General features: G+C 52.8%; 2 protein-coding genes and 1 long non-coding RNA gene across 3 annotated transcripts; 1 reads left to right on the top strand and 2 right to left on the bottom strand.

Annotated features, from left to right (window-relative positions):
* The first annotated feature begins 445 nt into the window (after nt 1-445).
* On the top strand, nt 446-15180 carry LOC139829374 (uncharacterized). Its single transcript, XR_011741831.1, has 3 exons — nt 446-529; nt 10941-11024; nt 12992-15180. It is a non-coding gene; the product is annotated as an uncharacterized lncRNA (long non-coding RNA).
* Nucleotides 11232-15298, bottom strand: QRICH2 (glutamine rich 2). Its single transcript, XM_071816615.1, has 13 exons — nt 15175-15298; nt 14961-15034; nt 14480-14823; nt 14196-14372; nt 13906-14028; nt 13618-13695; nt 13180-13344; nt 12906-13027; nt 12240-12305; nt 11931-12069; nt 11700-11781; nt 11494-11571; nt 11232-11406 (listed from the first exon to the last, which is right to left on the bottom strand). The coding sequence occupies exons 3-13, from the start codon at nt 14570-14572 to the stop codon at nt 11279-11281; spliced, it is 1251 nt and encodes a 416-aa protein (XP_071672716.1). The 5' UTR covers nt 14573-14823; nt 14961-15034; nt 15175-15298; the 3' UTR covers nt 11232-11278.
* A 125-nt stretch (nt 15299-15423) lies between these two features.
* Nucleotides 15424-19400, bottom strand: LOC139829315 (uncharacterized). Its single transcript, XM_071816353.1, has 4 exons — nt 16978-19400; nt 16720-16794; nt 15783-16432; nt 15424-15454 (listed from the first exon to the last, which is right to left on the bottom strand). Exons 1-4 carry the CDS (start codon nt 17341-17343, stop codon nt 15424-15426), a joined length of 1122 nt encoding a protein of 373 aa, XP_071672454.1. The 5' UTR covers nt 17344-19400.
* Nucleotides 19401-19411: the final 11 nt, after the last annotated feature.

Below are 19411 nucleotides of genomic sequence, written 5' to 3'. Positions count from 1 at the left end.
TACGTGTGAAGTTTGTGTGATGAAACAGCTTTGGAGCAGGTTGGACACCTCCCCGGAGTGCCCCGGGGCTGTGCCGTGCCGCTGCGATGGGCAGGCTTCCGGGGGGAATAATAGACCAGCTGAGCGGTAATAACAGCTCATACATTGTAGATTATGCAATGGCCTGCCCCTGTGCCCCACGGTTCAGTCCTGCTCCACTCTCATGCTTGTTTTTACCAGCACAGGCTCCCAGCTGCAAGAAGCGCAATCTGCCAAAATCCACCCCCCCTTCCCGCCCAAGCCATGGTGTGGCAGCAACCGGGCTGTGCTGACACTTCCCATAACCTTCTCCTGTTTCTCAGCTTAATAATTCCAGGTCTCAACTGTGTGTGCACCAAATAAGAGAATAACTATGGGTCTAATTCTTTCTCTGATGCGTTATTTACAGGTGTGAAGTAACACACTGTCCACGACAGGAACATCTGGGCGCTTGGCTGTCAGCTTGTGGTTCAAGTTCTCTTCGGTTGGTCTTGCAGCATCCTGTACACAGGTATCTCTCTTTTTTCCTTGGCTCTTTACAGGGAAGTTGGCCAAAAGATGAGCCAGAATTGTAGCTAGTAAGTCTTTAACTTGAGAAAAACAAGCATTTATCCCACTGGTACTGATTTACCCACTCACAGCTACCATATTATTGATGTTACCTCTTAGTCTGAAATTTTTCCTGTGCTTACACCTGAATCCCCTAAGCAGAGCAGTCCCCATGTCTCATACTTGTCGCTGTACTCCCTGCCTACAGACAAAGATGACACAATCGCCCTGTTCAAATGCTGCTTTCCAGTTCGGAGATGTACAACTCACAGCCCTCATGCCGAGTTAATCATCAATTCATACACCTCTTCCAAAATCTCAACCTTCTCCAAAGCCCCTTCATAGAACAGATTAGGAATGTCAGAACAAAGAGAGGTTTTTTTAATTGAAAAATGTGGTTCCACTGATACTTTCCATGGTAAAGATTCATTGAGACATGAACCTTTTAAAGCTTTTCTTCTACTGCTTCATCTGAAGCACGAAAATATTTGGATTTAGCAAAATATTGTATTTCGATTGAAAATAAACCTCCAACTATTCTTATGCAGAAATGTTTAATGTCCCTTTTACAGCTCATGAGAGATCTCAGCAGTCCAGCTTTCCATTCCAGTTTGGGGTAGAAAGTAATTGCAAATACCTTAAGTTTTTTGAGGGGAATCATTACTTAGCCCCAAAAGGGAATTAAAGTAGCTTAGTTATCTCTCTTCTGCTTAGTTTTAACTGATGAACGTGTGTAAGAACCTGTGCTTTGTAGTGATGCTTTAATTTCACGCAGCACCAGCTTCTGCCTTGTGCATCACAGTGTGAATTGTATTGGCAAATCCAGTGGTTTTCTCAGCATTAGCTCTAACCACGAGAATGCTCCCATAAAGATAAATGGGTTTATTTAACAGCCTTAATTGTGTCTTCATGTGGATAGACCCAAATACAAATGCTATTAAATATTTTTCTTCTGTTTTCCCTGGAGCCTTATGGGTTGTCACTGCTCTTGTCTGTTGAGGGAGTGAGGGATTGGAGCAGTGAACTCGAACTGGGGGGATTCTGGTGAATTTGGTAAAGGGTCTGAAGCACAAGTTTTTCCAAATAGGAATGCATACTAACTTGCATCAGCCCTGACAGCAGACCCTCATATGGTACATACATGTCCTCTCCAGAAAGCCTGTGTTGGGTCGCAGGGGCACTGGTCTTTCCTTGTATGTCCCTTACAGATGTGTCACCTTTGGTACCAGCTGTTCCAATTTGAGTTGATGACTCTAATGGGGAAGGGGAGGGTGGGTTTTGCCTTGATTTAATTCTTTCTCTCCCCATCTCCCACCCTGGGTTTCTCATGACACAGCTACTCCTGGGAAGTGGATGCAGGGCTGGTCAGGAGCCAGGCGCAGGTGAGGATGCTCGGACTCCTTGCCTTCCAATTTCATAGTTCATTGAGATGCACAGACAGGAGGAGGATTACTGCAAAGCCAGCCCTCGCCTCTCCTGACTGCAGAATCAGGATGGGAAATGGCAACCTCTGAACCCTGAACTGTCTCACTGAAATCCTCTCAAGGTGAAGGACTTTGAGGTGTAGTCCCTGCTCTGCCTCTTCTGGGGTGAGCCCTTGAAGAGGGGATCTCTTATTTTGAAATTTTGAATATTATACCAAGGATTTGACTGCAGCCGGGCTTCAGATGTTTTTAGGAATAAGAGCTGACTTCATTTAGAGTGAGAATCTGGAATTTGAGCAGGTGCAGGAAGGGTGAAGCGTGGCTGCCTCCCCAGAGGGGATTAGGGAAGCTTTGCTGGGCTCATTTCACCTGGCATTGCTGAGACTGGCAGGAGCTGAAGATGAGGGAAGGAAAAAGCTGCTTAAACTGATAGACTGTCTTAATTCATAAATGAGAGAGTAGGTGCCAGTTTAGGAATTCCTGGGGGATCCTCCGCAGTGTAGCTTTTCAGAGAAGATACTGCATTTTCCTGTTGCGGATCCCAGACATGTCTCAGATTGGTGACTAATTCTTGCTCTGAAGGACCAAATGGCACAGGTCCGTGGTGCTGTGTGTGCTGTAGGTTCTGTCCTGTGTCACATGGTGCATCACTCCCCAGCCCAGGCTGGTTGTACCCACACCCCCTGCTTTCCCCGCACTCGGTGTGACATCGATGGAGACAGGAACAATTGCAATCTCTGAAACACAGAGCTTGGAAAGCGCTTGCTGTCTGGAGCTCAGCTCTGGCTCTGTGAATCTTGGCACGTTTGGCTCAGTAATTCCCTCTAATGTTGGGAAACCTTAATCCAAGGAGGTGGAGGAGTGTAGTAGGGAGTGGAGTGTGGGGATGTGTTTGGTTTTTTTGGTTGTTTGGTGGGTTTTTTTAAGGCTTTTCAATGTTATCAGCACATGCCCAGCAGTGGTACTTGCTTGGGCAGCTATAATTTTCTCATTGCTCCCAGTGTAAACCTGCCTGGCATCTCAATGCTTCCGTCAGCTGTTGCCTCCAAAGGATGGGAGGCAGGAGCTGTGAGCATCCCATGGCTCTCAGGGAAGATGAGGAGCTGCTGTTGTCTCACCAGCCAGTTTCTCAGGATGATTATTGGTTTCCATCCTCTCCCCACCCTCCCTGGGTGAAGGGAGGGGTGCAGATGTCCCTTGTGGCTTTGCTAGCCCTGGAAACTGCAGGAAACTTCAAGCAAGGGAAGGGGAGACAAAGAGTGTTTAAAGGAATAACCATACTGATATTTTCCCACAGCTTGGCCAGCCTTTGTTGTCACCTAGCTCATGTCTCCCTGTATCTATTGTATTGTGCTAATTTGCTAAACGATTCCTGTGTGTAAAAAGGAAAAAAACAAAACAAACCCACGCTCAAAACCACAAAACAATTAAAAATATGCCAGGCCCCCCCCCCCCCCAAACCCTAAGGCCACTTTTTTTTTTTTCCTATACTGTTATTAAACACAGTCTTGAGATTTTACTTCAAAGGGCAGAAGCCAAGAGTAGAACAGGCAGAAAAGCTCACTAGAAGTCTCAGTTCACTATAGCAAATGGTTCAAAGTGTGGTGAAAAATCATCCTAGATTTATGTGACTCTGGGAACTATAACAACTCTGTTAGTCCTGGTCTGAAATGCATTCTGAGATACCCCTAAATAGGCAGTGATGAAGCTGACTGATTGATTAATGCTTCTGCCAGTTCTGCTTTGGTCCAGCCAGCAGTCCTACCTTGCCTGGGCTCAGTTTCAGCGCTCCTGATCTGAATGGCTGTTACTCTAACTCTGCCTCTCTTGCAAGTCTCTTCTATTAAATAATCAGGCATCAGGGAGGGGAGAGGGGAAGTTTTAAAATGGAATATTTTCTTTTATATGCAGGAAACACTTGTTCACGAGGGTGTGTTTTTCTCTCTCTTGCAATGGAGTGCAATCTGTGTGGCCCTGTGCAGTGGTGAAATAAAGCTTCAAGTTCAGTGTTTGGTCAGGGCCAAGAACAGAAAGCAGGAGAATCACAGAATAGTTTGGGTTAGAAGGCACTTTCGTGGGGCACTGCACGATGTAAGAGACAGTAATGGTGATGGAAACTGGAAATAGGGTGTTGTCTTCTTAGAAATAAGGCTACAAATAAATCTCCTCTTGCTCTCTGTGGAGCAACTAGATCTTTCTTTGCACTGCATGGGGCTGTTGAAACGCCATGTCCCGTTTCCCTTTGGTTTCTCTGGTACTGCAGGAGCCCAGTGGCTCATTTCAGAGGGACGTCCTGATGGACACATACTTGGCCACACTCCTTATGAGGCTGATGAGTGTGTTTGCTGCTGTGTTAATGATGAACTGGACTGTGGGGACAGGCCTTGCATCACTGGTGACTCAACATCCCCCGGAGTCATGGCATTAGTATTCAAGAGGGAATTAAAACGCAGGCGGGAGTGCATGCACCGACCAGCAGAAAGCCATTCAATAGCCACATGGTACAGGTCACATTAACAGAGTGGTGGGAGCATCACTTTCAGATTCTGGGAACTACTTAAGAATTTCTAGATGCCCGAAGGAAAAGTTTGCAGGGGAAGAAATACACAAAAACATTTGTAAGGCTTTTGGGTCTTCTACTGTTACTCCCTGGTCATGGTGTCATTTTTTGTGGCGCGGGGACTGAATGGTAATCAGACCTCTGGTTTCTGAGGTGATGTGGGGAGCAGCTTTCGGTGCTTCCAGAGCAAGGAAATGAAGTTAATTTTGTTTGGTGGTGGGAGGAGGGACAGTACAGGAAGGCAAGAGGTGTTCTGAATCAGACCTCTTTGCTGAAGGACATACAACCTGTATGAGAAAAAAACGTACAATGACATTTGGAAATCAAATTATGCATAACTGCAGTGCCAGGTTTTAGCCTGATTTCTCCTCTTGTGTTCTGATGAAGCCTGTATGACTCTTCCTCTGCCCCATTTACAAAGCGTGTATTTGTGCATCTTGTTGCCTTGTGACTGTGGAAGAGGTTGGGGTTGTGACGGGGTGGCTGAGGAGCAGGCTGGGGTCAGGTTTGCCACTGAGCTGGTCTGCGAGCCAAATATCACTGCTGCCTTTGGCTCTTGGGACAGCATCTCCCTGGTCTCCACGATGGGTCTCGGCAGGTCCCTGCTCGTGGCGTTGGCCCCGTCCTGCCGTGGTGCAGCAGAACAGTGTGTTCTTTCATGGGCGTTCGTGCTGCCCCAGCACAGCAGCTCTTTGCAGACATGACGGCTCCTTCTCGGGCAACTCATCAGGAATTCTCTGCGACTTTGAAGCGCCGTGTTTGGGAATCAGCAGCGTGGATTTCTCAGTTCCTGCCCAGCTCGGAGCAGTCACGGTTGGTGCCTCTGTACAGGGCCCGTGGTTTGCTGTGCTGACAGTTACCGTAAAACTCCTTTGCTTGCAAATGCTGCCTGGAAGACGTTCGTGTTTGCCAGTTTAGGGAGGTTTAGGGGATGGCAAAGTCAATCTGCCAAATTCTAGTGTCCCGTGGGATGAGTTTTCTTCCTGGGACAGATTTGTTGACAAGGTTTTTCCTTATTCCATGTGCTTTGAAAAATCAGTGCTCGTAGTCCCGTGCCCACCCGTGCTTAGGCATTGTTCAAGGATGGTGACACAGCGTATCTATTTTATCTGCCTAGGTGGTTGTCAAAGGCCTCTCAAAACAGGGAAGGTGGCAGCACTTTATCTGATGTAGAACAGTCTGTCCTTCGTTTGTCAGCTATTTCTATCTTTTCTCCCCTTTAATTTACCTCTGTAAATCAGGAATATTCCCTTGCACTCCTTCGAGGTCAGACTGCGTATTTTGATAATAATATTGTGCTAAAAAATATCTGAAGTTGCAGAAGTTTCAACAAAGGAATTGTGGTATTTTGGCACAACCAGCCTGAGGCTTAGTTTTCCCAAAACCCTCAGCAAAGGAAGTTCAACATCAGGAGTACTCATATAGTAGGATACATTTACATTAGTAAAGTAAAACTAAATACCACTGATCATCTCTGCTTTTGTGGTGTTCTTCTCTGAAAGGTTTCTGGGCTTCTCTAACAAAGTTTAAATTTCATTGTTAACAGATGAGAATTTAAAATCTGATTCTGCCACAACTTCTCTTAGTGACTTAGGGCAAAAGATTTATATATATATATATATATATATATGTATATGTATATTACATATATATATATATATTTAAATTAACTTTATGGCATCCTCTGTGCAGCCAGTGACGTTTGGGCTGGGTGAGAAGTTACTTTGAGCTGCCCCATGGGCAGGACACATCCCCAGGGAGGGGAGAGGAGGGAGGAGAAGGCTCTTGAGGGTGGCGGACTTTGTGCTGAGCTGACAAATGATGCAGAACTGGTTTTAGTGCACTGAACTTGTACTGCTGCTCCAGAAGCCAAGTAGTGTACTATGGTCTTGAGCGTAGTCTTTAGGGACCTGATTTAATAACTGCTTGACCCACGCTATCCTCATAATGAGATCAGGAGTTACAATTGTCAGCAGACACATTATCTCATATTTTGCTGATGAGAGGAAGTAGAGGCTGCAGTAAGTGTTGGGGGAGACTGCCAGGGTCAAGAAACCTCTCTGAATCCCCCCGCCGGGGCCTCGTAGTCAAGCCCAGCTCTGTTGTGAGCTGGAGATGCTCACAGTGAGCTGGAGATGCTCACCACGAGCTTTGCTGGAAAGGCTCTGTGGTCCCAACCACCAGCAGTGCTACCGCAGCAGTGAGTGGCATCTTCCCTGGCTGAGCCAGACAGCTGTTGTATTGAGATCAGCGTTAGTTTTGTTTACATCCCTGCTCTCAGGGTGCCAGAATGTCAGTCTTTGAGGGGAACAGGGAAAGCAAGGAAAACGGCTCAAGTTTTAAAAACCAAGGCAGCAAATACAGAATCCCATTCAGCCCAGCTCGGGAAGTGTTTACCTTTAAAACCATGGGGAAAACCTTTAGAAAGCACAACAGGAGCACAAAACAAATGCACAAACAAAAACTCTTTTCTCCCCAGCAATAATCTAACCACCAAAAAGGGAATTAGCCCGTTCAAAGTGTGACTGCTCAGGCTGGGGAGGTGCAGAGTAAATGCAAAGCTGCTTAGAACAGTACAACTCATGTTCCTTCTAATGGCTGCTTCTAATTTCACCTCCTGTTTTCCCTGGAAAGCAAGCACAGTCTTGTTTCTTTTGGATATAATAGCTTTGGAGCAAGCCAGGACATTTTTCGTATCAGTTTTCTATGGTGTTTAAATGTGAGCAGTGCTGTTGCTCAGTGGGAGAGGCTTCACCATTGTGGTCGGTGACCAAAACCTGGGGCTGCATGTGCTTCGCTGGCATTTTTGGCTGCGCTGTTGACTTGCTGCCTGAGGTGGGCTTGTGCATGGGGAAGAAACCTTGGATGAGGTGTGAGCTGCAGAGCTGGAGGGAGACCCAGGGTGTCGGAGCATGGGGGGTGATGTGGAGCGAGACCCAAACTGTCCCAGGCTGCAGTTTCACAAGGGTTGGGGCGCTCCTTGTCAGGTGTGGGCTCGTGGGTGTATTTCTCCTGAGAGGGGTGCTCTGCTGAGCCTGAAGTCTTGCAGTTCAAATGTAAACCCTCAGAACTGTCATAACTACGCAAGTGCTCTGTGTTGTAGGATCATGGTGCTGGACGTCGTTCTGGGGTTTTCTGTATGGTCAGAGTCACAGTCTGTCACTCATCTGGTCTGTCCTACCGGCATCTCCACAGGTCATTGGAGGGGGACAAGGGGAATAAGAAGCACGAGGCAAATTCTGCCCCCAAAGAAGCTGGAAAGCTTCTTTGACCTGTCCTTTGCAGGAAGGAGGATGTCGGGGATGGAAATGAGGCCGGATGGCCCCATTGCCCTTGGTGGAGAGCAGAGCCCTTGGGGTGCGGTGATGTTCAGCAGAGGTGGAAGATCCTCCCTGAAGCCCCTTAATTTGAAAATATGCTTTGAAATCCGAAATATTCCTCCTGAGCTGCCAAAGGAGCGATTGCATTACTGTGAACCTCAGCTGCAGCCAGTGGAGTGATAAAATAATCTGGTTCCCCCCTTGACCTTCTCATACTCACTGTACAATGAGCAGAGAGGAGCAAGAGCAGCTTGAGCTGTCTGTATGCTCTGTGATGCTGTCAGCTCCTTGTACTGATGCTGGATGAGGTGCTTTGAACAAACATGAGTGGTACTGCGAGGTGCCTGACAAATCTGTGCCGCCGAGGTTTGGCTGTATTGACACTGGGATAAAAATGAAAGCTAAACAAACAAACAAGGATGCAGCTGGAATTCTGAGCACCTTGTTTGCAGCCCGGTTAGCTGGAGCTTTGTGGAAATTGGGTTGTGCAGCAGAGAGCCATGAGATGAAGTATTGCGGTTTTCAGGAGCGTGTTGCAGAAAGCTTTTAAGCAGGTGAAGCTGTTTTCCAGTAGCCAGCAGAGCTCGCAGCCTTCATCCCCTCTTCACACCGGTCGCCACAATCCTGCCTATTAAAGCTGATCCAGCAGGTAAACACCACCACTCTTAGCACTGTTCTGTCTCAGAATAAGCACAGTTTAGGGAGATGCTGCAATGTATGGCATAGTTAGGGCTTCGGTATGGCCAGCTGGGACTGAAATGGATGTAGTTTCTAAACTGAGCCTCTGCTTTGGAATTAAATGGTAATTTTGCTTGGCTGAAGCCATACATGTAACCCTTGTTGTGGTTCATGGCTTGGCCATGTGTGTATTACAGTGTTGTGTAGGGTCCCTGGCTGTGGTCTGGATCCTGCTAAGTTGGCCCTGCAGGGAGATGAAATGAGAGACGATTCTTCATTTGAGGCCACGTAGGATTTGCTCTGATAGAGCCCTCTTGAGCAGCACGTTTTGGGTTGGGAAAGGCTCCTGGGAAGGGATCAAACCAGGCAGACATAATGCTGAACTCCTGGAAGCTGGCGTGGGTACAGTGGCATCTCATTTGAGGACATTGGGGAAAGGGCATCTCTGTGCATGCACTGCCATCTGTTTGGCGTGCTGCTTGAGAAAAAGCTGCTCCTTTGGAAAACTTACTGAACAGAATCCCAAAATGAATTGCTAACATTTCTTTTTTTTTGTTAAATGAAGTTGTCTCACCCCAGTGCATGCGCAGGGGTGAAAGCACGGCTCAGCTTCATTAGACAGCTGGTTCCTGAGAGACAGGAAGAATATTCATGAAGCTGTATCTTGGAAACCATGGGCCACTTAGTGAGTAGTTGGTTAACTCAGACTGCAGCAAAATTCTGTTTTCATTTTTCTTTCTTTTTAGTGAGACAGCCTATGCCTGGAAGAACGAGAACTTCTGTCCTTTCCAAAAATCGTGGCTTTTAAAAATATTTATTTCCATGGATTGTGGATGTTTCTTATGGGGTGTGTGAATATTTCACCTTTCTCCTCAGCATGCTTTGTGGGTGCTCGCCCACCTGCAGACATCTCTGGGTGCCGCACACACAAAGCAGGAGGCACAACCATTGCTATTGCAGGAGCTCTCAGGAGTTCAACATCTCTAACAGCACTCAACACGCTGCACAGATTTTGTAATTATTTCATGGTGATTAGTAGTCCAGAAAATCCCATGAAACCAATTAAATACCATGCACCTGACTGAAGGCTGGCAGCAGGATCCAGGGCTTGCAGAGCCCGGGCAGTCCCCACAGGCTGAGGATTTGCCCTGGTCTGGGCAGATCCCACCAAGGGGAGGAGAAGCCTCCAGATTTTTGCACCATTCTTGTCACTCAGATGAGGAATAAAGGCAAAATGCTACAGGTGTAAGGTCTTACAGATGATTTAGCCCTTGCACTTGAGTGCATTTGCATTACATTTGGCTATATTAAAATTCAGTTTAAGGATGAGCTCCTGGGTTAGTGGGGGACACACAGGGTGGAAAGGAGAAACCTCATTTTCACAGCCACCCTGTCCCTGTTCTCCCCTGGGAGATGGTGAGTAAGAAGAAATCTTCACTACTCCAGCTCAAGGAGAGCAAGGGTTTGTTGTCTCAGCAGAGCAGGAACATCCACCAATGCTTGTATGTGAAGTGGCACTTGGTGTCATGTGTAATGGCTCATCTCACCTGGGTTGAATGGATGTTCCCAAAATTAAGTGTTATCTGAACTGTTGCAGCTGGGTTGAAAGAGCATCACAGTTGACAGGGGTTTAAACAGGCACTTCCTTTTTTTATTATGCAGGCACCTTGTAAATGATTTATCCAGTTAATTATTTTTCAGCTCAAACGGTAGTTGCTTTGTATGGATTTAGTAATGATGCCATTATTAGTAGTAGCAGCAATAATATTTTCCCCTGTAAGTGCTCCAGCATCTCTGGGTTTAGATCCTAAAATGTGTGTGCCATGGCTTTTCTGATCCCTGAACTACTGTGTCTGCTTCTGCTGCTCGTGCAGGAGGTACCAGGAGTGATGCTGCCCAACTTTCCCGGAGTAAATCAGCCACACAGCCCCAGTGTTAACTGGACTCAGTGTATGCTCACCTGCCTTTTAGGTGGCTTGGGGAGCTTGTTCAATTTGGGGAATCAGTTGGGCAAAGAAAAAGCCGTTTGTTTCCCTCCCCCTGGGCTGCTTAAAACAACTTTCAAACATGTGACTTTTTTCAATAGTAACTTGGTTCTCATGCCAAAAGAGAGGTGGCTGAAGGATCTTAACTGAAGAGACTCTTTCCAAAGGCTCAGATGCTGAGTTAAAGCTATCGCTGTGTTTAGTATTAGGCAATGCTATGGTACAGGTCAGCTGAGCGGGACCGATGGACTATTTATATTCGTTACACTCAAGCAGGCAAAGTGTCAACTGAGACAAGCGGCAGCTCCATCCACGTTCTCCGGGAGCTCTCCAGTGGCTTTGGGGTGTTATTACACCCTTGATTTTGCACTGAGCAGCTGTTTTACGGGCAATAATCTCTTTACAGGTTCCCCTTCTCCTCCAGGCTCCTTCAAACAGTTTTGGAGAATTTTGCTCCCCTTGGGATGTTCCCACCACCGTGCTCCTATTGGTAAGTGTCCTGAGTGTGTTCCACTCCCCCCAGTCTGCCGCCCTTAACACCCCCAAGGCCTGGGGGGATTTAACGAGGTGATGCCCCCCTCCCCCCATCCCCATGCCTGCTGCTTATGGACCTTCCCAGGGGAGCTGGGAGGCAATTTAGTTTTCCTGTCACACGCCGCCCCCCCCAACTCAGACAACACCAGCGCTTGGCTGCCCCTTTATTGCTGCTTGCTCAGTGCCCAGGACCGTCGTCCTGCCCAGCTGTCAGGGTGCTGATCCATTTTGGTGGGGCTGGGGGGGCGGGAGCAGCCCCGGTGCTAGGGAGAGGTGACCGAGGGCCGAGGCTGGTCCCTGGGACAGGGCTGGTTGGTGCTCCGGTGAGGAGGGGGTGCCTGGGGGTGAGGAGCATGGTCAGCACAGACCCACCCCTGCCCCAGACAGGGTGTTTTCTGTCCCCCAGTGCCCGGACAAGACCATACCTGACTGGCTCAGTGAGGACTCAGTGTCTGGGCTGTCCCTTTGCCTTAGGGACAGCTCAGGGTTGTCCCTTGGGAAGCCTGGCAGGAGAGACCAGAGCAAGCAAGGGGAGTCATTGTGGGGGAGAAAACCTGGCACCCCACGGGCACCCTGCCGCTGTCCCCTTCATGCCACCAGGATGGCCTCCCCAGGCATGACCCAGCCATACCTGCCTGGTCCCCCAGCACAGGCAGCTGCCCATCCTGCTGGCCCACACTGATGCTGTCCTGGCACAACATCATCACGTCCTTCTGGGAAGGAGACAGCAGAGAGAGCAAGGGTCTGAAACACGGGACCAAATTCAGCTCTCCCTGGAGAAACTGAGGCACAGATTCCTCGCCTATGCTCAGCATCCCAGCCTCAGTCACCCCCACTATATCCCCACCTCCGTCATCCTGACCTTGTTGGGGCGCCGGGCAATAGGCGGGAGCTGCCGTGGGATGCTGGGCAGGTGGGGCTGAAAGCGCGGGGGGGTGAGGGTGTGTGGGCCCCCGCAGCTCCGCGGAACAGTGGGGTATCTGCACTCGCCCGTCTGTTCCCTGTGAGACAGGACATGGGGTGCTCAGTGCCTGACACAGCAGCACCCCAGGTGTCAGCCGATGCCAAGGAGGGGCCAGGATCATGTCAGGGTGGGACCCCAAGCCCTGCTGCCTGGCACTGCTGCACCCACCTCTCCCTGTCCCCTGCTGTGGGGCTGGAGGGTACTCACGGTCCAGGCGCCAGCATGTTGAGGGGCCGGTCACAGGACAGGCAGTGAAAATCAGCCAGCAGCTGCCTGGAGCGGAGAGAAAAGAGCTGGGAGAACAGCCAGGTTACAGTGTTTGCAGGGGGAACCCAGGGGGCTTGAGCCTGGTTTAGCCCCCAGCCAGCCCAGCAAGGTCCCAGCCTGCTGGCTGGGTACAGAATAAAGGGGTGCAAAGGGGGAGAGCGGTTGTTTGTGGGATCCCACCTGGGAGAAAGCTCCAGCTCGTATCAGGCACCAGAGACTGTGCAGAGGGGAGCGCCCAAATCCACCCGCCCCCCCCCCCCGCCTCGGGAACTGTTCCCACAGCACCACAGTCCCATGGGAACTGGGGGTGCTGGCAAGGACACCACCTTTGAGGGGTTCTTGAACTTCTTGTGGGAGTGGGATGCCCCCAGCCTGGGAGCGAATGCTGGGCCCGGGGGATGCAGAGTTCCCACTTTTTAGGACGAGCTTTGTCACAGCTGTCCCGAGGACCAGGGTGTGCCAGCAGCTCCGAAACATGGCAGCTGCTCACAGCAGGCAGGGATGTGGGGTGAGGAACCCAGGTGCCCACATGGACACCGGCTGGGACACCCAGCAGGAACAGGGCCAGCACTGTGCCAAAGCCACCACTGTCCCCACCACACTCACTTCCTAATCCCAGCAGCATCGTCACGCTCTGGCTGCAGCACCTTCTCCTGGAGCTGCCCCCTGAGACTCTTCCACTGCTCCTCCAGGTGCTGCCGGAACGGCCCCAGCTCCCGGCGGTCCAGCTGTGGACGGGTGACACCCTCAGCCATGACCCCAAGGTGGGACATGGCAGTCCCTGGGGGGACAGCCAGGATGGGGGACCCTCGTAAGGATGCTGCCTTAGGCTGCCAAGCCCTGAAGATGCCAGTTCTGCGTGGAGGGGACGAGCCCTCACCTTGGAATCCATCTGTCTTTGGAGCTGTCGCTGGAACTGGTGCCAGCCCTGCTCCTGGCGTGTCACCCGGCTCATCACCTCCTCCATCATCTCATTCAGCTGCTCCACACTTGCCTCAAACTGGCTGCAACTGACTTTGTCAGTCAGGGCGGCTTTGTCTGCTTTCTAGCAAGAGGGAAAGGCAGGAGAGCAGCAGGAACAGGATGGAGGGCAATGGGAGAAGTGGCTACGTGGCCCTGTTCACCCCATCACCCCCATGGGGTTGGTCCCACCAGCCGAAGGGACTCAGGGTGACAGACCTGGCAAGGGACCCGCAGCCAGTCTGGAAGCCCGCCCTCCCCCTGGCTGGTTCTGCCAGCCGGCACCCAAGGGACAAGGGGTGTTTGTCACCCTGCCCAGGACACCCTTGGCTGGCACCAGGGCCCCTCGAGCCTGTACCTCATCGATTCCCAGCAGCAGCAGCTCCTCCTTGTCTGCTTTCTGCTTCTCCAGCCTCTCCAGGGCCTGGGACAGAGCCTTCCAAGGCAGACAGCAGCCCGTGATGGCAGGGTCAGAGCTGCCCCCCCCAGCCGGCTGAGCACCCCCTGCCTCCCCACCCCATCAGAAACCTCCAGGAAAGGCATTGGGAAGCTCTGCAGGGCTGCAGGCAGGGTGGCAGGGAATCAAATCCCTTGAGTTTCCCAGCCTGGAGGATCCTGTGACTCCATGGGGGTTTCAGCCACCCACCTCGATGGCTTTCTGTTCCTGGTGATGGTCATCCAGGAGGTTCCTGAGGACAGAGCTGAGCTGCTTGTAGTCCCCTTGTAGCTGTGTGATGGTGGCCTGGATGCACTTCAGCAGCTCGTCCTGCTGCAGAAAGATGATAAGGTGGTGCTGAGCAAGGAGGGGCCGGCTGCTGACTCGCACAAGACAATTTGGGGAGCAGCAAGATGCTCCCGTACATGACAGTGAAGCACAACCAGCTGGGGGGATTCCAGCAGCCCCTCCCCAAGCCCCCCACGCCAGCATCTCCTTACCTTGCTCCTTCCCAGCAGCTGCCTCATCATCTTGCCTACCATCTGTTGTGACATGAAGGACTCCACCAGCTCCTGGAGCTTCTCATAGCGCTGGAGGAGCTTTGCCACCTGCACCTTGGTGTCTGAGTTGCAAATGGGGCACCCTGCCTGCTCCTGCCCCCCGCTCTGCACCGGCACCTGGTAGGGGAGAAGAAAACAGCTCTGAGCTGGGCTGGATGCTGCCTACAAGCCCAATGACTCCCCCCAAGCCAGCGGGTGCTGGGAGCACTGCCCCCAGACCTCACCTCTGCCTGCAGCTGCTCGGACGTCTTGGTCACCAACTGCTCCAGCGTTGCCTTGGTCATCTCTTGCTGCTCTGCCTTCAGCTCCTGCTTCATGTTGTGCTGCGGGGACCTGGCCAGTGAGATGGCACGGGCAGGCTTTGCTTCCAGGAGGCTGCTCAGTGGGGAGTCCCTTGCCCCCCTCAAAACGGGATGCTCCCAGAACCCCAGGTTCCCTCGCAGCCCTGCAGGGTAGGAAACTTCCCGTCTTCTTACCCCAGCAGCAGGGCGATTTGGCCACTGTCATCTGCTTTTCTGCTGACTCCATCGAACCTCAGGTTTCCAAGGGCGTTCTCCAGCTGCCTGATCTGGGAACAGCAGCAGGGGCACAGTGAGGGCACAGCCCCCTGTGTCATTCTGGCACGGGGGCCCTTTGACTGCCCCGTCCTTGCCCAAACTGTTCCTGGCATCCTTGCAGCCCCCTTGGGGACTGCTGCTGGCTCACCTTCTCCTCCTTCTCTTGGAGCTCCCTGGCCAGGCCCTGCAGGTTGCCCAGGATGCTGGTGGTGCTCTCCTGGCCTGAAGAGACATGGTCCAAGAGGACGTGCTGTCGGTGAGGGGGGTCTCACCCTTGGGGCCAGGCTCTGAGTATGACAAGCTCCTGACCCAGGGTGTCCCACACCAAACAACGCCCGCCAGCCCCCCCCCACCGCTCTCACCTCTTTCCAGGAAGAGCTGATGCAGGTTCTCAAGCTCAGCACGGTCAGACTTGGTGGCTTCCAGCTGGGCCACCTGCTCCTTCAGGGCAGCACAGAGGTGGCCAAGTTGTCCAATCTGGTGGATAGCTTGTTCGACCTCCACAGCAGTGCTGCTGGAGCCTGGCGATTCCCGGGGCATGGCTGGCTCTTTCCAAGGGGACGTGGCTCTGGGAGCAGTGTTGGGGAGGATCTCAAACCCCTGGGCTGTTGTCAGTATGGTCTGCGCTGCTGGGTGGCCTGCCTGAGCAGGTACAGTGCTGGGCAAAGCCTTGTCTCCATGCCTGGGGCTTGTGGCATCCAGCTGTGTCCCTTGAAGTGCCAGCTGCATCCCTGGGGTGGTGGCATGAGTGCCAGGTGACCCAGGCTGCATCCCTGGGGTGGTGGCATGAGTGCCAGGTGATGCTGACTGCATTCCTGGGGTGGTGGCATGAGTGCCAGGTGACCCAGGCTGCATCCCTGGGGTGGTGGCATGAGTGCCAGGTGATGCTGACTGCATCCCTGGGGTGGTGGCATGAGTGCCAGGTGACCCAGGCTGCATCCCTGGGGTGGTGGCATGAGTGCCAGGAGACCCAGGCTGCATCCCTGGGGTGGTAGCATGAGTGCCAGGTGACCCAGGCTGCATCCCTGGGGTGGTGGCACGAGTGCCAGGTGATGCTGACTGCATCCCTGGGGTGGTGGCATGAGTGCCAGGTGACCCTGGCTCCATCTCAAGAGTGGTGACATAAGTGCCAGGTGACCCAGGCTGCATCCCCAGGATGATGGTCTGGGTGCTGTGGGACCCAGGCTGCATCCCTGGGATGGTGCTTTGGGTGCCGGTGACCCCTGGCTCTGTGTGCAGAGTGGTGGTCTTGGTGCCAGGGGACCTTGTCTGCATGCCCGGGGCAGTGGCCTGGGTGCTGGGGGACCCAGGCTCCACCCCTGTGGTGGTGACCTGGGTGCCAAGGGACTCTGGCTGTGGTCCTGTGGTGGTGGTGCTAGCATCAGAAGTCCTCGTCTGATCTGAGGGAACATCACCCAAGTTCTCAGGAGTCACCGGTGTTCTGTGTGACCCTGCTTGTATCCCCAGGGAGAGAGACTCCATCCCTGGAGTTCCCTGGCTGATCTTTGTCCCAGGTTGTGTCTCAGGTCCATTTGGACCCCGTGCTGAGTTCTCCCCATGCTGGGTGTCTACATCCAATTCGGGGGGCTCAGCAGAAGCAGACTGGCCCCCACTGTCCTCCTGGGAAGAGGAGGCAAAGGACAGCAGGTTTACTGGCAGCCACGAGAACAAACCCCAGAACCCCACACCATGTCCCCAGTCCCTGTCTCCAAACTGCTGCCTCATGGGGCCAAACTGGTGGCCAGCCTGGCCATGGAGCCGGGAGGTTGGGACCCCCAGGTATGGGACCCTCCGGATCACTGCCCAGCACCCCCAACCCACAGGCTGTGTGCCTCGAGGCAGGAGGGCTGGTGTTCCCGAGGGAGCCGGGGACACAGCTGCCTCCTGTCCTGGTGCTTGGGCCATACCACATCACTGTCCCGTGCCAGCTGGTCCTGGAGGCCTGACAGCTGTCCTGCAGCATCCTGGAGGGGAGCCCTGGTCTGGGAGAGCAGGTGGTGGGGTGAGCCCAGGGAAGGGTCCCTGGGACCCAGACCCCGCTGTACTCTGCTGCCCTGAGCTTGGGCTTAGCCCAGCTATTGGTCTGAGAGCAGCACCACGGCAGCGCACAACCCAGAGGGGGTGTCTCGTGGGTGAGCACCCAGGGGACCAGCAACACCATCTACCTTGCAGATTTCTTGTTCCTCTTCTTTTGCCGTAAGTTCCTTGACCATGGAGGTGATCTCAGCGTTGCTCCTGGTCCTCTCCAGCGTGTCCTTCCTGAGCAGCTGCTCCTCTGGCTCCTGGGGCTGTTGCCCTGTGCCCGGGGCTCCATCTTCCTCCTCCTCCTGGCCAGGCTGTTCCTTGGTGTCCTGGTCCTTGCCCAGGCAGGAAGTCGGGCTTTGCCCTGGCTCCAAGACAGGCACTTGGTGCTGGCCCAGCTGCCCGATCATGGCCTTGAGCAGCTTGTGCAGTGCCCCTAAGTTGAGAACCCCATCATGGGGTATCTCAATAGCAGTGTCCAGCATCTTCATGAGGTCGTGTGAGGCCATCGCACTGTGCTGGAAAACACTGTGCCTTGTGTGAGGGGAAGGGGCTTTTCACCAGATTATCTTGGAGGGCTGGCCGGCCGGTGGCCTTTCTATTCTCCCTTCTCCCCGCGGCGCGCAGCGGAACCCCGGCCTGAGCGGGGATGGGCGCCGGGGCCGGTGCCGCCCGGGGACCCCAAACTCTGCTCTGCGCTGGGCCCGCCCGCTCCCTCTATTGGTTCCCCACCTGCTCTCTTGCCGTCCATTGGCTGAGGCCGCTGTGTCCTGCTAGGGGGCGGAGCCAGCGGAGCGTCTCCCGTTGCCTGGCGACGCCCCGTCCCGGAAGTAGGTGGTCACGGCTCCCTGCGCCTGGGACTTGGGCTGGGCTTAGCCAGGGATGGGCTCAGGGTATGGGCAGCGCTGCTGCCTTGCCCACTTCTACACCCAAAATATTCTTGGGGACGTCTCATGTTTTGCAGCACGTCACTGCAGCCGCATGTCCTTCACGGACAGGTTGTCCCTGCACAGGGCTGGGCTATGGCTGGGGACATGGTGCTGCTGCCATGCTGCGCGCTCCAGTCCAAAACTCTCCTGAACCTGAGACCAATGAAAAATCTAAATGTGGGTTTCTTTCAAGTAGCAAAAACATGACTTTACTCTCTATTAAACATGGCAACAGTGGCAGGCTGCTGGTGCCAGCACCAACACCCACACTTCCAGCATCTTGAGCCAGCAGACAAGTACTTAGGAAAATAACTTCCCTTATAACCTCTCAGCTTTGACCCTCCCACAGCCAGAGCACTGACACCTCCCTCCTTCACAGGCGCTTGCAGAGAACTTCCAGGAAAGGAGGGTGGACAAGCAGGAAAAAGATGCCTTGCTTGTTTAAAAGATATGCAATAGCTATTTTCAGGCATTAAAACAAAAGCACGTGTATCTGGTGTGTGTGCATGTCTGTTACGTTTTCCAAGCTGGGAGGATTGCATTCAAAGAGGGAGACACTGGGATAGGAACAAGATGCACTGAAGGAAGAAGCCAACAGTTCTGGGAGGGATCCTAGGCCTAGACTCCAGCAACTGGCAGAGCTGCCAGCTCAGGAGCTCCAGAGCTGCACCTAGGGACTGCTCAGGCTTCCTTACAGCACTTGGGGCTGCCAGGAAAAGCTCCAAGACCCTTCAAAAGGCCCAGGGTGATGTCAGCACAGTGGTGCAGCACCAGCAAGGGCTGGGGATCAGGGCAGAGAGGAAGACAAGACACCAGGCTCCATGTTGAGGTGATGGCAACCTTGGCCCAAGCTTGGTGGGGTTGGGCACATGCCATGTCCTGGTAGCCACCAGCCCAAACCCACCATCTCCCCTGAGCTTTGAGGCCCAATGGATGTGGGGTACTACTGGAGATAGGAACATCTCCTGGCTCCAGTTTAATCAACTGCTTTTGGCTTACAGGCAGGGTAAGGTTTGAACCAAGGCCAGGGGATAACTGGAGCTGTGTCCTGAGAACCATGGGGACAGCGGCACAACCCTCTACTCACTGGTTCCACTGGCTCTACCCAAACAGAGCCCAGTCAAAGAACCCTGAGCAGGCCAACAGCCCTCAAGAAGCCCTGACCTCACTCCTGGCAGGTCTGGCAAGCAGTTTGGAGAGGAAAGAGCAGCAGCACTGCTCACATTTTTAATACTGGTTTCCAGCACACTGAGCATGTTCTGGTACTGGCTCCAAACAGGGCAGCACACACTTGTGGATCTGCTCAGAAATACGGGCAGCACAACAGTGCTGTCATACTGGGCTGAGGAGCCACACTGTGGTCACACAGCACAGCTGCAACCTGTTCTTGTACTTGGAAAACCATCAGCAGCCTTAAGACCTCATCCAGCCCTGCACACCCCTCCTGGCATTTGGCTTGGAGGGATAATCCATGCTGGATGCTGGAGTGTCTCTGTCTCATCAAGGGGGAAGATTAGAGTTTGAAGATTCATTCTTATCCTAGAGACAAAGCCCTTCACAAGCACCTTGTGCTGCTTTCTCAAGTGTCCCCTCTAACCAACGATTAGTGTCACCCAAGGAAGGAGCAGCAAGTCCTACCTTCCCAAGC

The sequence above is a fragment of the Patagioenas fasciata genome, chromosome 18, assembly GCF_037038585.1.
Source record: "Patagioenas fasciata isolate bPatFas1 chromosome 18, bPatFas1.hap1, whole genome shotgun sequence".
Lineage (NCBI taxonomy): Eukaryota > Metazoa > Chordata > Aves > Columbiformes > Columbidae > Patagioenas > Patagioenas fasciata.
Note: the sequence above shows the minus strand (reverse complement) of the source record. Positions and strands in the feature narration are given on the sequence as shown.

Coding starts and splice junctions, on each gene's coding strand:
- QRICH2 (XM_071816615.1), bottom strand. CDS start 14,572: ATGAAGCAGGAGCTGAAGGCAGAGCAGCAAGAGATGACCAAGGCAACG. Junction 13,696..13,905: donor AGGAACAGAAAGCCATCGAG/GTGGGTGGCTGA, acceptor CTGCCTTGGAAG/GCTCTGTCCCAGGCCCTGGA. Junction 11,782..11,930: donor TTGCCCGGCGCCCCAACAAG/GTCAGGATGACG, acceptor TCTCCTTCCCAG/AAGGACGTGATGATGTTGTG.
- LOC139829315 (XM_071816353.1), bottom strand. CDS start 17,343: ATGGCCTCACACGACCTCATGAAGATGCTGGACACTGCTATTGAGATA. Junction 16,433..16,719: donor TGGCACGGGACAGTGATGTG/GTATGGCCCAAG, acceptor TCCTCTTCCCAG/GAGGACAGTGGGGGCCAGTC. Junction 15,455..15,782: donor ACCCCAGGGATGCAGCCTGG/GTCTCCTGGCAC, acceptor GTACCTGCTCAG/GCAGGCCACCCAGCAGCGCA.